Below are 24,767 nucleotides of genomic sequence, written 5' to 3' on the forward strand. Positions count from 1 at the left end.
AGGCAGTGTACCAAAATACTTGAACTGTTTTTGTTCCGAATGTCATAAGTATGAAGGTCTTTGTTTCGAGTGTCTTAAGTATGAAGTCACTATTTTGTTCAAGATCAGAATGGTTTGTATGAATAATTACAATGCTTTAAGGATATATATATATATATATATATATATATATATATATATATATATATATATATATATATATAAACAGTAACACGATTATAATGTAGAAAATATTCTCTACAGGAATCAACTACTATCAACACCCGCTATGCACCTGACAATGCGCTTTTATGCCACGAAAATGGCATTCAACATGGTTCCAGATCCGCAAGAACAAATCCATATGAAAAAACTAACGCAGATCCAAAGATCATTCCTAATGTTTTCGATCAAATCCTACAAAACTGTGTCCAACGTAGCAATGCAAGCAATAGCAGGGACAATGCCAATAGAGCAAGCCCTACATCTGAATAAAGATATGAAAGCGGTTAGAAGAGGCTTACCCACCAATGCAGTTCTGCCCAAACTCAAGAAGACTGAACTACCAACAAGATATGGAGGAATCCATCCGAAGACAACAGCGTAACAATAGGCAACAGTGGTACAGTCATCCCAGCCAATATAGGCCTACAGATCTTCACGGACGGGTCAAAAACTGAAAAACACGTTGGAGCAGGCATGGTCGCAGAAGAAAATTCAATGGAGATCTACACCGAGGCACGTAGACTGGACAACGAATGCTCGGTATTCCAAGCAGAACTTCTAGGCATCCAAATGGATTCAACAGCAAAGTAAAGATAAAATCTCATATGCAATACATGTAGACTCGCAAGCAGCACTCTTTGCCATCGCAAACAAAAGAACTACACAACCAATAGCAGACTACATTAGAAAGAAAATTATCACTCTCAAGAAGTCAACTTATATCTCACTAAACTGGGTCAGAGGACATACAGGAATCAGAGGTAATGAACGAGCCGACTACCTAGCAAAGATAGCTGCCAGTTATAAAAGTACTATAGCCTACAATTCCATCCCTATGTCTCGAGCTAAGCAACTTCTGGAAAATTACTACATAAACATTTGGAATGCAACTTACATCAACTCCGAGGTAGCACATTACACCAAACAGTTTATCCCCTCTATCCACCACAGGCTCTCTCTATCCCTATGGCCTAATTACATTATCACCTAATTCCTGGCCAACCACGGTTGTTTCCATACATATCTTCACAGGATCAACAAGGCACCACCTCCCCTATGTAACTGCCCAGAAAAGTCACCTCAGACAGCAAGACACCTTCTGACAGAATGCTCCTTGTACTCAAGAGACCGGCCTCGTGTTCTAACAACCCAAACGCTGCCCCAGATACTGAAGTTCCACATCAACACTGTCGCCGTCACAAACTTCATCAGCAACATCTTCCGCACACTTCAAGAATAGACGCTAAACAATCATATTGTAGTCACCACTAATGTAAATATCTTGTGATATGCCTATGGCAAAACACAGGTTGTAAATAGCATGTAAATAAAAAAAAAGTCTAAACTCGACTTGACCATAATAAAAAGACAGTAACACATAATGGTTAATCATAGTCCTCAAAATTAGAATTTGATAACAAATATTATTAAGTTTCGACATTAAGCTTATACCGTGGGGTCTCCAAGAAGGCTTATTTCTTATTCTAAGGAGACAAATCATAATCTGTTGCTGATGATTTTTAAGAATTCTATTATGTTATATAAACATTTATAAGTTAACCAATTAAAAAAAATCAGATCTTCATTTTTTAATTGATTTTCAGATGAAAGTAATAATAATAATAATAATAATAATAATAATAATAATAATAATAATAATAATAATAATAAAATGGTAATGATAAATTTAAAATACACTTTATAGCTACGTAACTTCTGAATAAACTACGTAGTAAAACTGGAGATCAGATTGAGGTTAAAATTACACAGGCATAACTTGAGATTAAATAAGCAATAATGACATAGAAAGCATAATCCATGAATTCTTACAAATTACCATATTCTAAATCCATTTCAGCTTAACTTTATCTTAGTAAACAAAAATATCTTATTAGTTGTTGTTCAGGCAAATTACAGTATTGAATGAGACGTAAGTTAACGTATCTTTGAACTTACTAACTTTTGTCTAAGTTACGACTAAAGTGTAAATTATGACTGAATATAAATTCTGCGTTTTAGTAGGGTGTAAGTGAAAGTGAAGTTGAAGTGGCGTTGCTGAATACGGCCCTAAGGCTCCCACCACCTGTACAGGCAACAATTGGCATTATTGGATGGAAGGCAGTGAGTGCCTCGACACACTTCAAAGGAGTACTAGAGAGAAAATGAAATTTTGTGTATTTTTTGAGATATAACTTTCAATTATATTAGATAAATGTGTCTTAACAACTTAATAGACTTACAAACATTTGACTTTCATCACACATTTATTTTTTCAGTTACTCATTTTTAAAAAGGAGACAAATAAAAAAAATACTAATACAAATTTCGTTCAGTCAGTCTGAATATCTTTATACAGCACCACTGCTATGTTAGGAAGAAAACTGTACATTCAATTTTTTTTTAAATAATGCCATATTACAGACAAAAAAATAATTTGTGAAATAACCGAGCAATATTTAAAAAATTCTTTATATCGAATATATTTTTTCTTTTAAACGTTGAAGAATTAGAAAAAAAAAATGTATAAAATTGTTAAGCATGGTATAGTGAATTGAAAAAAAAAAAAAACTCCTCAGCTACAAAATTGTAGAAGCCTTAGTGATTTGGATGAAGAGAAATGCACAAAATATTATAATGGAGAAAATGACTTAAATTTTACACTTCAAGAGCGCAGACCTTCATTATGATGTAATTGGGAGTGTTTGCAATCGCTTTACGTTTGCAAACGTGCAGAGGAGATTATTAAGAACCATTTATAGAGAAAAAAATTTTTTTTTTTTTTTGTAGAAAAGAAAAAAAAAACATATTTTCTCTGTGACCCTTTTTAATGCCGCCACCATTTCTTTATGTGGTAATTAAAAATTATAAAAGCTGGAATATATTTGCTGTAAATTTTTATACAAACGCACCGGCAGTCCTGATGATGTTGCGGATGACGTCTGCTGGGATGGGGTCAGTGCTGAAGAACCTCACCGTTCGACGGGCGTTCATGAAAGTGTAGAACTCATCGGAGCGCTTGATTATCTCCTCAGTGGGGAGGCGCTGGAAATTCAGTGGCACGTGTTCCAAGTCCCACGGCAGCGCGCTCGTCATATCCGGCCCCTCCCCTTCCTCTTCCATCTCGTCTCCATCGTGCAGTTCTGCGACTGAAAGTAACAGCAAGGCAGAGCGTTCCTTTACTGAATCTGCTTGTTGGTTAATGCTTTTTACAGGAATACGCAGGCTGTCTTAGAAATAACCCGACAAAATTTTCAGTAGGCCTAATGTTATTTATTTAAAAAACACACAAATACAAGAGATTTGAATATTCTGACTCAAATAATTATTGAGATATCAAATAAACAAGATTTGTGATTAGGCAGTGTGTTGGTATTCATACGTCTACCTGACATCAAATTCAAATTCAAATTTATTTACAATTTACATTTGAAATGAATACATATGAATAGATACACGAAATGAGCATATGCTCGTGCTCGGGTACAGTCCAGTAGTCTACATAAATTTTAGAGAGATCAAATAATAATGCGGATGATAGAAATAATAGTAACAATAATAATAATAATAATAATAATAATAATAATAATAATAATAATAGAATAATCGTAACGGAGATGATACAAAGATAGTAATACAAAATAATTAATTAATTAATAATAATAATAATAATAATAATAATAATAATAATAATAATAATAATAATAATAATAGTGACTATTTCGTTTATATGACGTCATTCCATTTTCGACCAATGAAGTGTAATGAAATTTTGAATTCCAACCAATCACAGTCAGACTTTGCGATAATTTCTGCAGCTAGATTTATCGCTATCAATTTATCGCATGGTCGTTCTTTTGTTTAGTCGTCGCCAACTGTTTCCCCGTAAATTGATGATCATGAATACATTAAGATGCAACTGCACGGTTAAACTTTTCTTTCAACTTTAAAGCAATGAATGCAAGGTTGATATTTAATATTAATTAATATATTTAATCAGTGAAGACCACGTTCAAAACGGCGCACCATGTAGACAAAAAATCTTTATGCATCTTAATTGAACGTACCTTTTAAACTTGATTCTATTCTTCCCAGATTGCACGCATACGCGATTGGAATATTGAACTGTGTAGATGCAGCTTTAGTTCCGTTACACACTGTAGCGAGAATGCATTTGTCGAGCTATAAAAAATGCTTTCGTGTAGCACTGATTGTAAGTAAAGGTCGAAACAAGGCACAGCTGACATTGGTCCCGCTTCCACAGGTAGGCCTAACGTAACCTATAAAATTGTAGCCTATAACATTTGTATTGAAATTAAACAATTAATAGACGTTCAAATTTATGTAACATCATCGCATATCAAACTCAAAGACCTTGTAATAATGTCTTTGATCAAACTGCCTTTCGTATGGCGTAATAAAATTCGTGTTTTAATTAGGCCTAACTACAACAAATGCTGACTGAACTCTGCGAGAAAAGCTCAGAAGTTGGGCTCCAAATGAACCCGGAGAAAACTAAACTAATGACAAATGCAGACAACACCCCTATAACGATGAACAACATGACGCTGGAATACGTCGACGACTATGTATACCTGGGACAAATTGTGTCACTCTTCTGTAGGAGAGAGAAAGAGATACGAAGAAGAATATGTTTGGCTTGGAAAAAAATTTGGAGCTTGAAATTCATCCTGCAAAACCAAAACATCAGCACCAAACTTAAATTTGAAGTTCTGGAAACCTGCGTAATCCCAGTAATGTTGTACGGATGCCAAGTTTGGTCTCTGACAGAGCAACAGAAAAACCTGCTTCGTGTGTGCCAGAGGAAAATGGAAAGGAAAGTCCTCCAGCTGAGACTGCAAGACAGGATAAGGAACACCGACATCCGAATAAGAAGCGGCCTGCAGGATGCAGTGAGTCTGGCGCTATGTCTCAAATGGAAATGGGGCGGACACGTGAGTAGGATGGACTGCAGCAGGTGGACGTATGCCTCGACCATGTGGGACCCACGCATTGGGAAAAGAAGCAGAAGACGTCCAAGGAGAAGGTGGTCGGACGTGTTCCGGAGAGAGACTGGAGCGCAGTGGACGAGAACAGCGAGGGACAGGCAGGCATGGAAAAGACTGGAAGAAATTATGAACACTATGTAAACTGTGTATAGTTGTGTATTGTTTATATAGTTATTTTTGTGTGTGTCAGTTTGATTAATTTGATTCCGTGTATAGTTGGTATAGTTCATGTATTTAGTTAGTATAATTTTTGTGTTAAATTGTATGGTTTTGTGTGTTTTAGTTTGGATAGTTTGACTCCGTGTGTAGTTGGTATAGTTCATGTATTTAGTTAGTATAATTTTTGTGTTCAATTGTATGGTTTTGTGTGTTTTAGTTTGGATAGTTTGACTCCGTGTGTAGTTGGTATAGTTCATGTATTTAGTTAGTATAATTTTTGTGTTCAATTGTATCGTTTTTGTGCGTTTAGTTTAGATAGTATGGGTGTTTAGGCTGTACAATTTATGTGTGCAATTGGTATTTAGTTTGTGTGTGAGTTAAGATTATGTATGTGTTCAGTTTGTGCAATTTTTTTCTTTTTCTTTTATCGTGTGTTTAGTGTGGACAGTTGTGTTCGGATTATAATTTATGTGTTCAGTTTGCATATTTTTGTGTGGATGTTTAGTTTGCATAATTTATGTGTTTAGTCTGTATTGTTTTTCGTGTTAAGTTAGTATAATTTGTTTATGTGTTTAGTTTGTAAGTGTATAGTGTAAGCTCTCTTGGACTGGCTCCCCAAGTGTAGTAGACCTTCAGCTCACCCTACACTCTCCTGTAGGAGGCCGTTGTCCTTATGGGATTTCAGGCTTTTCGTATTCGTATCTATACAGAGATGGCTTCGCTGTGTAGCAACATGTCTCGCTGTGAATACCTAAGCATTGGTATATAGCTGTCCCCACTGTTACTGTTAAATTAAATTATGATTTCAGCAGATAATGAAAATGTATTTGTTATAATAATAAGAGAAAAGTGCAGTACATGTAATTAACAATGTTAAACCTGTATTTCGTTTTTCGCAATTGGCATTACTGAATAATAACATCGAATTTCTTTATTGCAATAATCGATATTCATCTACGAGTATTTCAACTTCACAATGTCTGAATAGGTTAAGTATTCGTTAATATACAATTATAAACATTTTGTGATCGAATTTAAGGGATATATTATTTAAATTTTTACTTTATTCACGAAATAGTCCTAATAAATGTCACTCGAGGTCTGAGATTTCCCAGATAAATCCACTCGCTTCGCTCATGGATTTATTGGCACATCTCAGACCTCTCGTGACATTACTACAGATAAAACAAAAATATTTACAATAATAAAACAAATACTAAGACGGATAAAATAAAATATAAAACCACTAGCGAGAGTTAACACAACTTAAATAAGCATATGATAACCGGAAAAAAAATGACGAACTCGAAAATCAGCAGAAAAGTTCGTTGTATTGCAGACGAAAGCAACCGCCGTATTGACATTGAGTTATGCATTATTGGTAGTAAGGGGGAGCCGAAAGTCTACGTAACTGCCGTTCTCTTCGAATTTTCTCGTACAATCATGGGAAGTTAAAGCTGCAAAAACAAAATGTCTACGAGTCAAACTGTTCATTATTACCAGGATAAATACAAAATAATACTGAATTATATTAATCAAGTTTCAGTTATAGATCTCCCCTTTTGTGCAAGAGGTATCATATCAAAAATATTTTATGAATGGCGGGGAAAATATATAACTCTCTAGTGACAAGAGATAGTGACAAGTACAATCAAGTGTATCTGTGGCGATGCTAAGAAAAATTTATTGGAAACTGTTCAACTAACTTGCCGCGGAATCCGAGAGAAAAAAAAATATCGGGAATGTCTTCCCTACAAATCCCACAAATAACACATCCTTTTCCCTTCTTCAACATTGTCATTATTGAGACTGGCTGGGCTTTAACAAATTCACAGAATAACTTGAAAAATATTTAAAACAGGACTGTGCGGTTTTCATTGGCATATTTCCTTACTCAGAGGCTACAACCACAATTAATTTGTCGCTCTATATTTTAGACACTTTGTATAGGTACATACTGTATGTAATATAATACGATGGTCGTCAGCACTCGCTGAAATGGGTAAAGGATAAGCGGAGCCGTCCCGTGTGCCCCGTCGTGCAGCAGGAAGAGGTAGAGGGCATACCCGCTAGCAGCTACGACAGACAGACAGATGAAAATCTACAGTCTCACTTACAACTTGCAATTAATCAAAATCAACTTCAAGAGGCTGTTGTTCATCTGGAGAGTGGGAGTGACAGTGACAAGGATGACTAGATTTTCATTAATTTCATGACTAGATTGCTTACAATGTATTTTTATAAACTTAATACTTATCCTGCGAAATAACATCAGTAACAAAAAACTTCAGTTTTATGATATACCGTACATAAACAGTATTTGACTTACGTTTATTGGTATAAAAGACATTATTACGTATTATTTATGTTAGAAGAAATTTAAAATAAAGCATAATGAGGCATAATTAAAAAAAGATAAAGCGTAATTATAAAAAAAATAAAACATAATGTAGGTTGCTTATTTGGAACATAATGGAAAGCATTTTGAACATGTTTTTTTATATAGAGAACGCTACAGAAAAGCGAGTCATTTTCATGTTTTTTTTTATTTTATTGGGTTATTTTATGACGCTTTATCAACATCTAGGTTATTTAGCGTCTGAATGAAATGAAGGTAATAATGCCGGTGAAATGAGTCCGGGGTCCAGCACCGAAAGTTACCCAGCATTTGCTCGTATTGGGTTGAGGGAAAACCCCGGAAAAAACCTCACCCAGGTAACTTGCCCCAACCGGGATTCGAACCCGGGCCACCTGGTTTCGTGGCCAGATGCTCTGACCGTTACTCCACAGGTGTGGACTGTTTTCATGTTAACGATATATATATATATATATATATATATATATATATATATATATATATATGCATACATACACACATTATAGACTACTAACGAAAATTTTTCTGGTACTTTTCTCTTTTCCAAAAATAATTGGTGCTAACATGTATAATTAACCATCTTAAGACCGAAAATTGCAGTTTTGAAATTATTGTTTGTATGTCTGTCTGGATGTTTGTTATCTTTTCACGCGATAATAACGGATTTCTATGAAAATTGGAATATAAATTAAGTTCGTTGTAACTTAGATTTTAGGCTATATGGCATTCAAAATATTTTATTCAAAAGGAGGTTTATAAGGGAGCCTGAATTAAATAAATCGAAATATATCGCTTATTATCGATTTTCATGAAAAATGTTACATAGCAAAAGTTTCTTGAAAAGTGATTTCCGACAAGTTTTATTCTATGCAAAATTTTGATAGGACTGATATTTAACGAGACACATACTTACTCACAAATGGCTTTTAAGGAACCTGTAGGTTCATTGCCGCTCTCACATAAGCCCGCCATCCGTTCCTCTCTCAAAGTGAGAGTCCACGTTTCACAACCATAAAGAACAACCGTGTAATATAACTGTTTTATAAATTCTAACTTCCAGGTTTTTTGAGAGCAAACTGGATGACAAAAGCTTCTCAACTGAATAATAGCAGGTATTTCTCATATTTATTCTGCGTTTAATTTCCTCTCTAGTGTCATTTATATGTTCCGAAATTTGTGGAGCAAATCACAGATTTATACCTATCATAATCAAAAGCATTTCAACAAACGGATTTATTAACATTTTGTTACTGTTGCTCCATGATATTTGAGCTTTTCCACCTTTTCAAAATGTAAATTTCCATATTTTATATTTCCATTTTGTACTATGTTCTTGTCACAACACATAATCATATACTTTGTCTTTTCAGGTTCACACCTGTGAAGTAACGGTTAGCGCGTCTGGTCGCGAAACCAGATGGCCCAGGTTCGATTCCCGGTAGGGGCAGGTTACCTGGTTGAGGTTTTTTCCGGGATTTTCCCTCAACCCAATGTGAGCATATGCTGGGTAACTTTCGATGCTAGATTCCGGACTCATTTCACCGGCATTATTCCACACTTGATAAGTCCAAAATAACCGATTTTCTGTTTTAGATCTCATGTAATAGCTCAGGAAGTGTAGATGTGTATATTATTTGTCTTTGTTGTTCATTTTAACACGTATAAAACATAAAAGTTTCTTAAAATTAGAACTTTAAAAGTGTTAAAAAATGTTAAAATAGGTAACATACCTTAATGACAGACACCCCACCACTAACGACAGCAATCGCTGAAAATCAAGACGAGCTGGAGCCGCAGTAGTTCGAGAGACACTGATGATACTACATCGGTGTCGAAACGGGCCCGTCTGTCATTAAGGTATATGACCTTTTTTAAACTTTTTTAAACACATCTAACGTTTTAATTTTAAGAAGGTTTTATAGATTTGTATAGTTCAACTGTACAGAATAAGAACCGCATTAGTCCAAAGAAATTTTAAGAATGATAACCCAAAGACAATAGAATATAATGGGTCTTGAAAGTTATAATTTACTTTCCTGTAAAAAGAGTAAAACTTCACATCAAATTTTTTCCCTGTATTCTTCAAATTGTAAAGCAAGGCAGACTTGGGGTAATATAAAATTGTAACAGGTCTGTCTTACAGAAATATGATGGATGAAATAAATATTCTATTCTATTCTATTCTATTCTATTCTATTCTATTCTATTCTATTCTATTCTATTCTATTCTACTCTATTCTATTCTATTCTGTTCTATTCTATTCTATTCTATTCTAATGTAATCGCATGACGAGATGGGACGGGATCATGACGACATAAATTAAGATGACTACGAAATTCACGTCTAGTAACCTCAAACTGTCGTCGGTCTTTTTTTTTTTTTCCTCGCTGTTATTTACACTCGCTTTAACATCTCTGGTCATATCGCGAGTTAATCTTCTGTGTGAAATCTGAAGGCCTGTATACTATTGTTGAGACTGGTTCTATTGTTGTGATCTAGATGGCTACTGTACTGTATATGTATTACTGATTTGTTATGAATATGATTTCGGTGATGAATATGGCCGGTGATATTCAGGGATGTTATGGCCCGAATTTCCTGGCATTTGTCTTACGGTTGAGGGAAAAACCTGAAAAAACCTCAACCAGAAAATTCAGCCCGACCGGGAATCGAACCCGGGTCCTCTGCGTAAAAGACCAGCATGCTGACCTCTACACCACAAAGGTGGTCGTCGTCGGTCTTATAAAAGCTTTTAATAGCAATAAAAGCACGTTGTGCACCGCTCCACCTTTCCATGATGACTAAATGACAATGTATTGGCATGGAATGTGCGTGCAGTTTATCGCCCCTCAAATATGCAATGAGAGATGTTGTTGTTAACTGATGCTGAATTATTGGCAATAAAGCCACTAATTATCTTGCTCTCCAATATTCCTCGTACACAGTGGGTTTAGAGGAAAGCGCTGGAGATCGATGAAGATGATTCTGATCCATTTTTTTCTGAAGGCTGGACAATGGACAAAGGACAAAGTAGTGAAGAAATAATTCAAATTTGGTTCAAGTTTTTTGACAGTCATGCCCTATGATTAATCGAACGAATGCAACTGCATTTTTCCTTGGATACTCAGGAATTATATTTTATACATCTTGATTATACAACTTTTAACACTATATCACTTCGGAAAACGTATTATGTGTCTTTTCACGTGTTAAATTTTACATTACCTCGTTAATATGTTTCAGCCTGCTATCGGCCAACTTCAGAACTGGTTCTGAAACATGTTAACGAGGTAATGTAAAATTTAACACGTGAAAAGGCACAAAATACGTTTTCCGAAATTATATTTTGTTGCACATTGAAGCACTTCCATATTTTATTACTTGAAATTTCGGGAAATGGTGTGATATTATATTTTAATATTCTGAGTTGATTAATCTTTTAATTGTTGAACATTCAAATTTGGTTCAAGTTTTTTGACAGTCATGCCCTATGATTAATCGAACGAATGCAACTGCATTTTTCCTTGGATACTCAGGAATTATATTTTATACATCTTGATTATACAACTTTTAACACTATATCACTTCGGAAAACGTATTATGTGTCTTTTCACGTGTTAAATTTTACATTACCTCGTTAATATGTTTCAGCCTGCTATCGGCCAACTTCAGAACTGGTTCTGAAACATGTTAACGAGGTAATGTAAAATTTAACACGTGAAAAGGCACAAAATACGTTTTCCGAAATTATATTTTGTTGCACATTGAAGCACTTCCATATTTTATTACTTGAAATTTCGGGAAATGGTGTGATATTATATTTTAATATTCTGAGTTGATTAATCTTTTAATTGTTGAACATTAAAAAGTCAACGTGGGGTTTTGTAATGCAGGTGCGGCAGAAATAACTCCCGAATTTTCCACCGCTGTTTCTCTGGCATTAGTGATGAGGCGTGGGTCGGGTAGCAGTCGCTATCATGGCATGGAGTGGAGACCATCGTGATTTCGTGATTGAGACTTGTTTAAAAAATCCAGACTCTGTTGCCACAACACAGTGATTATTTCGTAGGCACTTTCGGCTTTCGGCTAGGTCGAAATTTTGAAGTTCCTGACAGGAAAACCATTTTTTGATGGGTCGGAAATTTGAGAAGAACGGGTTAGACTTTAAAAACGAAGCCTCCTGGTAGACCTCGCAGCGTTCGACTCGCCGTTACGCCGTTACGCAGTCCTCAACGTTCGGGCTGTAGGCATGAAGCTACTATGGGGATATCTGATCGCACCGCAAGGAGAATTTTGGACACAGACCTAAAGTTTCATCCTTACAAAATGGTGATTGTGCAGGAACTCAGTGTGATTGGGCCAACCGTAGCGCATCTTGTGAGGCTATCCTGGAAGCTGTTCCAGCTGTTAGCCAGTCTACTGTCAAGTGACGAAGCTAACTTTCATTTGCCGGGCTGCTTTAATTAACAAAGTTTTCGGTAGTGGGCTGAAAACAATCCTCGACACTCTTTAAGCGACCTCTCCACTGCAAACGTGTTACTTCTGGTGCGCTGTTGCTGATTTCGGAATTATAGGCTCACACTGTTTTGAGGAGGAGGAGGAGGAGGAGGAGGAGGAGGAGGACAAACAGTTACAGTAACTTCTGCTCGTTACAGCCTTCTGCAGCCGAAACTCAACGAACTAGGGGATCTCGCTGTGTGGTTCCAACAAGATTGTGGCATTGCGCACACAGCAAGGGCATAGATAAATCTCATAAGAAAAATATTTCCAGGACGCCTGATCTCTTTACGATGTGACATTCCATCGCTGCATGTTCCCCCGATCTCGCATCTTGCAATTTCTTTCACTGGGGTTAACTTAAGGCAAGTCTACAAACGTAAGCCGAGAACTCTAGAACTGAAAGCTGCCATCCACGGCAAAATTACCAGAAATGACTAATAGGGTAATGCAGAACTTCAGCAAGAGGCTTCAGAAATGCAGAGAATATGAAGGTTGACATTTGGATGATATTATTTTCAAAACTAAGTGATAGGTTATGTAAAGTAAATTGCTATTTTAAACTGTCAAATAAAATTTTAAATAGCTTGTATTATTGCTTTGTTATTTACATTTTAAATTCGGGAGTTTTTTCTACCGCAGCCTGTATTTTACTTCTTTTCTTAGCAAGACGGTTAGCATCTTCATTACGACATAATCCCCACTGTGCCGGTACCCATAGAAAAACTATCTTTTTGTTGAGCTTCATCAAGTGGTGTATAGTAAAAAAAATCAGTTTTTTCTTAATTTTAGGTGACAGATTGGATGTTAGAACAGTAATAAATGTTTTACAGTAATCACTGAATGTAACAGCTTGTTGAAAATAAGAGATAGGCCCTATATACGCTCCTCAAGATCGCCCGTTCCTCTGTCGGGCTCTGTTTAATGTACAGAGCTCAATCTGTGACGTCACTCCCGTTTTCATATACTTTACGGAAATAAGAGCTATAACACGTGTTTCTTTCTGCAATATAGAAATATTAAGATTATATCGTATACTTCTCTTGCCTAACGGTATGCTGATGAACCTATTTAAAAATATAAATACAGAACAAGTTTGTTATTATCTACATAATTTCAAAAGCTTGTTGTATAAAGGAAAAACACTCCACAATTTTGTGAAAGAAAACCAGGTCATCGATTCGAGATATAAACAGAAGGTAGCCTACCGATGCTTCTTACGCTCCTACCTCCGGCATGCCACGCTGTGATATTCAGGACACGGAGCTCTTTCATGAATTCTCAGGTTAACAATGTGCGTTCATGACGCAGGACACAAATCGATTTCTGCCACACGTCATTGTGTAATCTTCCGTGACTCACGTGGTGTACATACTAACGACGTTACACTCAACGAATAACAAGCCGGAATCATCAATTACATGAATATTTCCGGAATTCTGCTCATTATGTCGAACTGTGCACAGCTCTAAATTAAATTAATTCCCTTTTACTTTCTAATTTTATGCCTACCTAAGTATAAACAGAGAGCATTTTATCTCCCCAAAATGACATAGGGTCTATCAAGAAGATGACAAATACTTTTTCATTTTAACTTTCACACGTTTCCCAACAATTCAGATTCTTTTTGATATTGCAAATCGTATTACTGTTGTAATGTACGTACGTTTCGACAGAAAGTATACGATTCTGTCAAATTGGAATAATATAGAGACGCGTGTTAAGGGAATATTTCGATGAAATTTATAGCCTATCTCTAACAAATACGCATGTTCTCTCTTAAATAATTGGCCGTGGTTAAGGCTATAACAATGAGGCTGTTGGGGCTATAGCCCAGGCGGGGGGGGGGGGGGGCATGTGAGAAGGAAATACAGGTTGGAAGCAAAGAGAAACTGCTTTAAGAAACTATCGTAATGTAAATTTGTTTCTGTCTTCAGAAATTACCTTAAAAACTACACTAGGGAGGGAACAATGTTGAATTATCAGTCATAATATTCAAGAAGTGAGAAAGTTTTACAAATTAATGTAACAACGAGATTATGGAAATGGTTGTTAGGATTATGATGATGTTGGTGATGATTATGGTGGTGATTATGGTGATGGTTATTGTGTTGCTAGTGATTGGTAACTGTGTTGATGAAGGTAATTGGCAACTATTGGATTGGTAACTGTTGATGGTGGTGATTGATAATAATGGTGATGATGTTTGTGGTGGTTGCTAACTGTTGGTGATTGGTAATAATGATGATTGTGGTGATGATTGTGTTTGCGACGCTTATTGGTAATAATGATGGTGGTCATGGTGATTGTAGTGGTGATTGATGATAATGATAATAATGATGATTGTGATGGTGTTGGTGATATTTATCAGTAATAATAATGATGTTGATAATTGTGTTGGTGATAGTGATTGCTAATTGTGTTGATAGTGGTGATTGGTAATAATGATGGTTGTGATGGTGATGTTTATTAGTAGAAAGCACCCGGCGTTGCCCGGGTTGTCCTTTTTGCTTCTATTTTTAATTAAACTGGTCATTAGACTCTTCGGAAATCTCAGAAACTTAACTGTAGACAACCAAAACGAATTGTCTTTACTAAGCTTCCCATGTCCATAAAGATGAATCTTTACACAGCGTCACTTACGTGAATTAATGAACTTCTTAGCCAAATTCCTACCATGGTTAACTCAATTTAAAAAGCTGTAGACCAGGCACAGAAAAGAAAACATTTCATCATGTGTCTTACGTTCAACTGTATTTCAAGTTAATTTATATATATATATATATATATATATATATATATATATATATATATATATATATATATATATATATATATACAGGGTGTTTAAAAAATACGGGGCATAATTTCAGGTATGTATTTCCCACATGTAGACAATCAAAATAGTTCATTACAACATGTGTCCGGAAATGCTTCAGTTCCGAGTTATGGCCTTCACAACATTGAAATTCACTACTGCGGGACAAAATTCGATACACCGGCGACGCTGATATAATCTCGATAGTTGCGAGCGTCGTTAAATAAACCATAATTTAAACCATATATACATACAGATACGTACATACGTACATGCATACATACATACATACATACATACATACATACATACATACATACATACATACATACATACATACATACATACATACATACATACATACATACATACATACATACATACATACATACATACATACATTCACTTTTATATACAGTATTAAGAAGATAATGATGGTGATGACTGTGTTGGTGGTGGTGATTGATAACTGTTGTTGGTGGTGATGTTTATTGATGATAATGGTAGTGATGATTGTGCTGTCGATGTTGATTGGTAACTGTGTTGGTGATGATTGATAATAATAATGATGATTGTGGTGGTGATATTATTGGTAATAACAGTGCTCGATATGGGCCTGTATACACCGGTAACCGGTATACTATACTGACACTTCTCCGAAGCAGTAAATTTCATACCGACACTTTTTCTTTAAGAAATTTCATATCGATATGACATTAAAATGATAACAGGGCGTATGTCAAGTTGCAACTGAGCTCCCCTCTGCTGCTTAGATTAAGTTATTTAACCAATACACAATCCACACTACTTCCTTGACAGACTGTAGTTAAGGCGGCAGACACGTTAGCTTTGATTTCGATAGTTGTTTACTGAGATAGAAGTCGTTAAGTAGGAGAGTTGAATGCTTCAGCCGCACGACTTTTAACCGAAGGAGTATCTATTACGAGTATTTTAAAGAGCATTTTCTGTATTTTCACTATTTTATTTCAACAAACACGATAGTAAGTTGTTCAAATATAACTGCAAGGATGAACACATTAGACAGGTTTTTAATTAAATAAAAAGGAAAACTGAGACATATTAGTAACAATGCAGTTGATGTTTCAGAATTTCTCTTGCAGTTATGATAGTGTCAGTGTTTCTGAAACAGCAGATTTAGCTTCTGAGAAATTTCCTGCACATTGGAACTAAGTGCATTAGCTTCAAAACTTGAAAGAAAATTAATGTAGCATAGTTCAAAATGAGACAGTAGGTTGCAGTATGTGCCGTAATGTTGGTTTCGCCGAAGTTTTAAAACTCAGGGACTAAGACTTTCTACGGAGTGAAGAGATTGTACTGTTTCGTGTTTTGGTAATACTGATGGAAAAGGACGCAGTCAATAAGAAAGAAAGCTTTTGTCACAAAAACAGTAATGTATATCAAGCAGCAATTAACATTTTAATTCAATCTAAAGAAGAGAAGTTGCAGAAGACAGTTTCTACACAAGAAATAGCTTTTTACGAAAATATGTGCCGTGTTCAAGACAGTGTACACGTCGGCAAAACTCAACAGACCATTCCCTGGTTTTTCGAATTTGGTAGATATGCAGACTATGAACAGCCTGGAGAGTAGATAGAATTCTCCAGTCTGATCACGCTTATGCATATATCGTGAAACTCATTTCAGAATCCATAAAAATCAATTTATTTAAATCTGTAACATCTCGCAATTTAAAGATTGGAGTAACTCTTGACGAATCCACCAGTGTGAGAAAACAGTCCCTGGTATATGCATCACAATTTTGTTTCCTGATTCTTCTCAACACAGTACATTATTTTGTAATTTAGTGGAACTTTGCGCAAAATATATTTTATATGCAATGTTGGACCATTTGTATAAATGTGAATAATTTCAAGGGAAAAATTGTTCCGGAGCAGAATATCGAAGCCGGGATATTTGGCTGAGCGCGCCGTTCTAACGACTGAGCTACCCAGCAATTGTATCCGACACCGGCTCAATTTCTCTCTTTATATCTACATACGTCAAGTGGGCTGACAGGCCTGAAAGCCAGATTTGCATAATAAACGTCACTGTTCGTTAACAGAAAACCACAATTCAAGTCACACAAAGTTTGTATGGACTCAATGTTCGGTTCTGGCGTCTTGTCAGCCCACTTGAGGTATGTGGATATAAAGGAAAAAAATTGAGCCGGTATCGCTTACAGTTCCCGGGTAGTCCAGTCGGTGGAACGTTGACGGGCTCAACCAATTGTCCCGGGTTCGATGTCCGGTCCGGAACAATTTTTACCTTGAAATTATTCAAATAAGCTTCACAGGAAGCTATATCTGAAAGCCAGATTTGCGTGTATAAATATGGTTTCACAAAAGAATATCTTTTACATTCAGTTTTCCTTGCTGCGGACAGTGTTTCATATACAGTGCGATCGAAAAGTCCCTTCGCAGCTCTTTTAGTTCTAGTAACCCTAGAATACAACCGTGTAGGAAGTTGGCACTGCCTCATTCATTCTGGTTTGACAACCTCACACTCCCAGTCCATCACATGCTTAGCGGCCAGTGCTGCCACTTGAATTCTCTACCAAATACACTTAACTTCTCTGCCTAGTGGATTCTCGGATATACAAGCACTGTGGAGAGACTTCTCGAACGCACTGTATATTGGGAAGAAAGAATGACGTTACAGCAATGTTGCTGAATGTTTCTGGATTTTATAGTATGGCACAATATTTGAAGCTGGCAGTCAATGACGATATTAGTGAAACTGACGAAGTTGGTCACATGAAACATTTCTTCGATAAACTTTACAGTTTGGATTCCGCCTCGCTAAAAATATACATGAATTATTGCAGGGATGTGCATGTTTAATAAGTGTAAGATTGAAAGCTACTGGGCGAGTACTAGGAATTCGGTGGATTGCTTCAAACGCCAAATCTCTTCGAGCTGTATGATATGATAATGCAGCTCTCGTTAATAACTTTGAGACATCTATCGAGTAATGACCTAAATAGATAAAGTAAAGATAAAGCTACTTACAAAGACTTAAAATCATACTGACTGATTATAAATTCTTTCGTAATGAACATGAATCTAATTAGGATGCCCTGAGGAGAGCTTGAAGAACTATAATTAGAATAATTACAGAAGCGCTCTATATCAATGATATGTGTTCATAAACTATTAGAAACCAAATTCGAATATTTGGCTGTATGTCTTAAAATTTGGGTGATAAGTCTCAGGAAACTGTTAAAGTTGTCTGGCTAGGAATATTTCATAATATGATCCTACATGAAGGAAAATTATAGGAAATTAAACAAATGTAGTTCTTCCGAAGTCTGAATAGTAACGTGTCAAAACACATGCAAACAGTAGCCGCACAACACTCTTAAAGTGGTACTGTGGAAATAGAAACTGAAAAAAAAAAAAAAAATCAGAGTTGGTTGAAAATCTAGAAGTTCTCGATAATAGCAAATGATAAGATGTTTTGGAGACTCTTCCATTAGGAGTATAGGAAGAATTTTCAATGTGACGTCGAAAGATATACAGCAGTGCATTAGTGGTTTCCGTGTTGCTGTGTCTACAGAACCACAATCTGCATCACTCCAAAATCAAAATGATCTGAAACTTTTGCTCTATGTAGTGAACACATTGATCATAACAACGACAGAATGTGAGCGCATCATGTGTACACCAACAAGAAATTCATAATGGCCCCCTCTCCATCTTTTTCACCCAGAAGGACTTGGATAGGGAAAGGAAGATGCCATGCTGACGTCATAACACAGGTCACGGCTCACTGAAAATAGGACGTTAGAAGACATCCCTGGAATGGAAGCTGTGTGGAAGCATTGCTTCTAAACTTGCAAATATGGCTGTAGAGTGTAACTGCATTTCGGAGTATTGTATAATACTAGGGCATTCACTAAGTAAAGGCAACAATACTAATCAACGCTCGGAATCTTTTAGTAGCTACGTAATAGAGGAACGATTCTTGCATAAATATAGAATATTAAAAGTCTTTATGCTCGACCATGCCGAAATGTACTAATTATACACCTGGTAGCAGTCCTTTAATGCATGTCATTAAAGTACACCTACTCATTAAAGTACAGGTGTTCAGCCAATGACAACTCAGCTTACAGGTGTTCAGCCAATGACAAAGCAACTTTGTACCGTTATAAAACCGCAAGTATCGATTATTCTCGGATATGCAATCGAAAGAGAATTAGCGAAAAGTCATGGAGGCTGGAAATCTAATACTATCGCAGAAGGTTATGTTCTGTTACTATAATAATTAGCGTTAATTGTAAATAATATTCAAATAAATTCAATTTGTCATCTCGTTTTTCAATGTCGAATTCAATAATCAAGGTTATATCAAGTTTAACGGGATTACATCAAGGTCAATGACATTATTGTTCCTCGGAAAAAATCAATACTTTCGCGTCTGCGTACATCTCACAATTCACGACCTAGAACAAGGTCACTTCCGATCTTGTCAGATACAAATAAAATGTATACATCTGAATAATTTCAAGTTAGAAATATGGTCGAGCATAAAAACTCGTATGAAACTTGCCTATAATGGTAATTAAGACGCTCGTATGAATATTATGAAACTCGCTTGCGCTCGTTTCATAAATATCCATACTTGCGTCTTAATTACTATCATTATAGGCTCGTTGCATAATGTACTATTAAGTATCTATATTTTGTGAATATAGGGACTTTTTCTGATTTGTATTAAGTAATAGCGCCCTAAAAAATGTCAAGTATGTATGAACAAAAGATTCTTAATAAAAATACAAGTAGCAAGAGTAAAAAATTCAGCCCAGTGCTTTACGATATTGCAAGAAGCTTGTGGGAGAGACGTTCTACCATACCCAACTATTACAAGACAGGTGCAAGCGAGGAATTCGCTTTCAATCGAGGGTTGACATCCGAATAGCTTTAGATCGATCAGTGAAAAAGAGATCCAGGAATAATGCTGCAGATGGAGTCCAAGGATTTGTCAACGTACTGTTGACATGACAGGGGTCTGTACTTGAAGTATGTAATGTCAAAAGTAACCTAAATAAATATAGTGAGAAGCAGTAACTATGTTGCTATTACTTTTCGAATGACCTAGTTACTTAGTATATTTATATTTATTACATAGGTCTATGAAAGACATACGAAACCGAGGACGGTATAACACAAGTGTATCTTCATAAAATAAACCGGTACTTCTGAACTTCCATTTCGAGCACTGGATATTAATGATGGTGATCATGGTTATATTGGTGGCGGGAATTGGAAACTATATTGATGGTGATTGGTAATAATGGTGGTAATTGGCAACTGCGTCGGTGGTAGTGAATGGTCATAATGATGGTAATAACGACGTTGTAGTGGTGGTTGGTAATGATGATGATTGTACTGGCGGTGGTGATTGATAACTTTTGGCCGCGGCGATTGTAATGAAGGTGATGATGGTGATTGTAGTGATTGGTAACAGTGTTGTGGTGGTGATTGGAAACTCATGGTGGTGATTGGCAACTGTGTTCATGGTGGTGAATGGCAACTGTGTTGATAGTGGTGATTGGGAGCAGTGTTGTGGTGGTGATTGGAAACTCATGCTGGTGATTGGCAACTGTGTTGATAGTGGTGATTGGTAGCAGTGTTGTTGGTGTTAGTAATGAAGTTGGTGATAGTGGCGTTGGTTGCGTTGGTCATGTGTGAAATAATGATGGTACTTCTGCTGGATATGTTGACGTTGATGTCGATGATAGTGATGATGGTAGGCCTATTGTATTCGATGTTGGCAATGTTTTGGTGATGGTAATGATGGTGATTTAGGTGGTTATGTTTGATGGTAATTAGGAATATAATGATGAAATCAGTATTGTAATTTGTAATATAATCAGTCATATTTCTTAGTGCCATGGAGTGTTAAGTTAAATAATCACATAAATATATTCATTTTCAGTGAGTTCATAAGCACTACATTGTGTGAATGGTGATGAATTGATTGCTAGTGTTTCACATACGAACATGTGATTGTCATATTTCAGTAAGATTACAGAAGTGACATCTGATGGCGGAGTTAGGAAAGCACAGCATTTAACGCGTTCACTTTCACCACAGAGCACAGAGGGACCATTGTGTAATGGGCGAGACACGCGACGCCGGTAGCAAATGAGGACATTAAAGAATTCCAGTGCAGTAATGTAGCGTAACTTATAAACAACGGATGCAGCAAATACAGCATTTTTCATAAGAAAGGAATAATGCGAATAAAACTAAAATTAACTCATTTAAAAAATGGACGTAAAATTTCATATTTTGAAAGGAAAATTTTACAAAAAAAGAAACAAAATTTTCAGCCATCTTTGTACAGAGTGTGATATCGACAACATTTTTAAATGGCAACATCTATACTAATAATAAATCTGTAGCCGAAATTTTTCTGGTAATTTTCGATTTTCCAAAAATAATTGGTCCTAACATATATAATTAACCACCCTGAAACCGAAAATCGCTTTTTTGACATTTTTGTTTGTATGTCTGTCTGTCTGTCTGTCTGGATGTTTGTTACCTTTTCACGCGATAATGGCTGAACCGATTTATATGAAAATTGGAATATAAATTAAGTTCGTTGTAACTTAGATTTTAGGCTATATGGAATTCAAAATACTTTATTTAAAAGGGGGGTTATAAGGGAGCCTGAATTAAATAAATAGAAATACCTCTCTTATTAATGATTTTTGTGAAATATGTTGCATAACAAAAGTTTCTTTAAAAATGATTTCCTATAAGTTTTGTTCTTTGCAAAATTTTGATAGGACGGATATTTAATGAGATAAATGAGTTTTAAAATTAAAATACAATGCCATCTAAGGCGGTGTAATGAAATGAAAAACAAATGACTACGTCTATAAGAGACCTTGGACAACAACAATCGAAAGCTATGAAACATAGCCTACAGAGGATGTTTCTGTGTTTGTATGAAGTAATATCGAAAGCTAAATTAACCGATTTGTATAATTAATTATTATTTCACCATTGGAAAGTGTAGTTTCTCTAGATGGACATAATGCTATAATGTTATTACAGTAACTTCTGAGTGCTCTCTGGACCAAATGATCGCATTTTAATCATTTAAATACAATTTAAATTAAGTAACATATTAAACGATTTATCCTTCTATCAAATACGAATGTTCCCTGGATAAAAAGTCCTATTTTAATTATGTAATTACTTTATATTTATTTCTAACAGGTGCAGCGGAGCGCACGGGTACGGCTAGTATTAACATGTTACTTTTTCATTTTTTTTCTGAAAGATTTGTATCTCATTTAGTTATTTATTTAGTTTCATTTCTTTGATATAAAACGTTTGGTCGCTATGGGAGCAGTTTCACTGTTGGCTTGTTTAACGTATTTTCTCCACAATTTACATAACTACTGCAACAAATGAAATTATAATCTATGCTAATAATAAATCTGTAACCGAAATTTTTCTGGTAATTTTCGCTTTTCCAAAAATAATTGGTGTTAACATGTATAATTAACCATCCTGAAACCGAAAATCGCTTTTTTGAAATTTTTGTTTCTGTCTATCTGTCTGTCTGGATGTGTCTGTCTGTCTGGATGTTTGTTACTTTTTCACGCGATAATGGCTGAACCGATTTATATGAAAATTGGAATATAAATGAAGTTCGTTGGAACTTAGATTTTAGGCTATATGACATTCAAAATACTTTATTTAAAAGGGCTTATAAGGGGGCTTCAATTAAATAAATCGAAATTTCTCCCTTATTATTAATTTTAATGAAAAACTTACATAAAATGATTTCCGATAAGTTTTATTCCATGCAAAATTTTGATAGGACTGATATTTAATGAGATAAATGAGTTTCAAAATTAAAATAACAATGCCACCTACTGGGCTGTAATGAAATAAAAACAAATGACTTCGTCTATAAGGGGCCTTGGACAACAACAAACGGAAGCTATTAAATATAGCCTACAGAGAATGTTTCTGTGTATGTATGAAGTAATCTCGGAAGCTAGTTAACCGATTTATATAATTATTATTTCACTATTGAAAAGTGTTTCTCTAGATGGACATAATGCTATAATGTTATTACAGTAACTTCTGAGTGAATCGAGGACAGGCAAGATTAAAATAGCTTCTTATCCACAGAAAACTTGATAGGCTATTCTGTATATTCGTTTACTGTATTTCTTGAAATAATGTTTATGTACACATTCATTTTCATCCGAGAGAATTAACGAACAACGAGAGTGTATTGATTTAGTATGCAGTAATAGTACTTTAGCTTAGCATTCCATTATTTTATAATCCAAATTTTAACAATGCTCAATTGAATCGTGTTAAAGTACGTAAATTATGTAATAAATGAAATACGAAAAATTGGGTAGTGAGCCAAGCAGGTTATGTTGCGCTGTTGTAAAAGTTGTTCCTCCTGAGATTCAAGAGCCCCCACAACAAATAAAAAACTTACATCGGAGTACATCCGTTATCAACACACTTTTTATATAATATAATATATAATATAATATAATATAATATAATATAATATAATATAATATAATATAATATAATATAATATAATATAATATAATATAATATAATATAATATAATATAATATAATATAATATAATATAATATAATATAATCTATACTAATAATAAATCTGCAACGGAAATTTTTCTGGTAATTTTCGCTTTTCCAAAAATAATTGGTGTTAACATGTATAATTATTCATCCTGAGACCGAAAATCGCTTTTTTGAAATTTTTGTTTGCATGTCTGTCTATCTGGAGGTTTGTTACCTTTTCACGCGATAATAGCTGAACGGATTTCGATGAAAATTGGAGTATAAATTAAGTTCGTTGTAACTTACATTTTAGGCTATATGGCATTCAAAATACTTTATTTAAAAGGGTGGTTTTAAGGGGGCCTGAATTAAATAAATCGAAATATCTCGCTTATTATTGCGTTTTGTGAAAAATGTTACATAACGAAAGTTTATTTAAAAATTATTTTCCATAAGTTTATTCCGTGCATAATTTTGATAGGACTGATATTTAAGTATATACATGACTTTTAAAATAACAATACAATACATTTTCACCCCCGCCTCAGATTATAGCGCCGTTGATCCTGCAATAACTCCTATGTACAAAATACACAATTTTTCAGTAGGAAGGAAAACCACATATATTCATTCCATGACAGTGGTACATAGAAGATCGTGAATTCTTACATTTTCGAAAGAAAGAATATAATTACATATAGGAAATTTTATTATTTGCTGTATCACTGTTTAAGTTATTTAATAGAGCAAAACTCTGAAAATGGATAAATTTGTCACATAGGAGTTATTGCAGGAACAACGACGATGGCTATAATGAAATTAAAGCAAATGACTCCCTCTATTTAAGGCGGCCTTGATCTTTATCAATATTAATTTACAGAGAATATTTGTGTGTTTGTATGAAGTAATCTCAGAAGCTAATTAACCGATTTGGATAATTCCTTCACTATTTGAAACTTGTAGTTTCTCTAGATGGATGTATTGCTACATATGAGGACTGAGGTAAGATTAAAATAGATCTTTACGCACAGAAAACTTGATATTCTGTCGATGTTATGTTTTATTTAACAACGCTCGCAACTGCAGAGGTTATATCAGTGTCGCCGG

General features: G+C 35.1%; 1 protein-coding gene across 1 annotated transcript in view; it reads right to left on the reverse strand.

Moving 5' to 3' along the window:
- Nucleotides 1-24,767, reverse strand: part of Iyd (Iodotyrosine deiodinase) — a 56,644-nt gene that overhangs the window by 12,663 nt on the left and 19,214 nt on the right. The window contains exon 2 of the mRNA XM_069841515.1: nt 3,114-3,350. Coding sequence (XP_069697616.1) covers nt 3,114-3,350 — 237 coding nt within the window. The remainder of the gene's footprint in view (nt 1-3,113; nt 3,351-24,767) is intronic.

This window comes from Periplaneta americana, chromosome 12 (assembly GCF_040183065.1).
Source record: "Periplaneta americana isolate PAMFEO1 chromosome 12, P.americana_PAMFEO1_priV1, whole genome shotgun sequence".
Lineage (NCBI taxonomy): Eukaryota > Metazoa > Arthropoda > Insecta > Blattodea > Blattidae > Periplaneta > Periplaneta americana.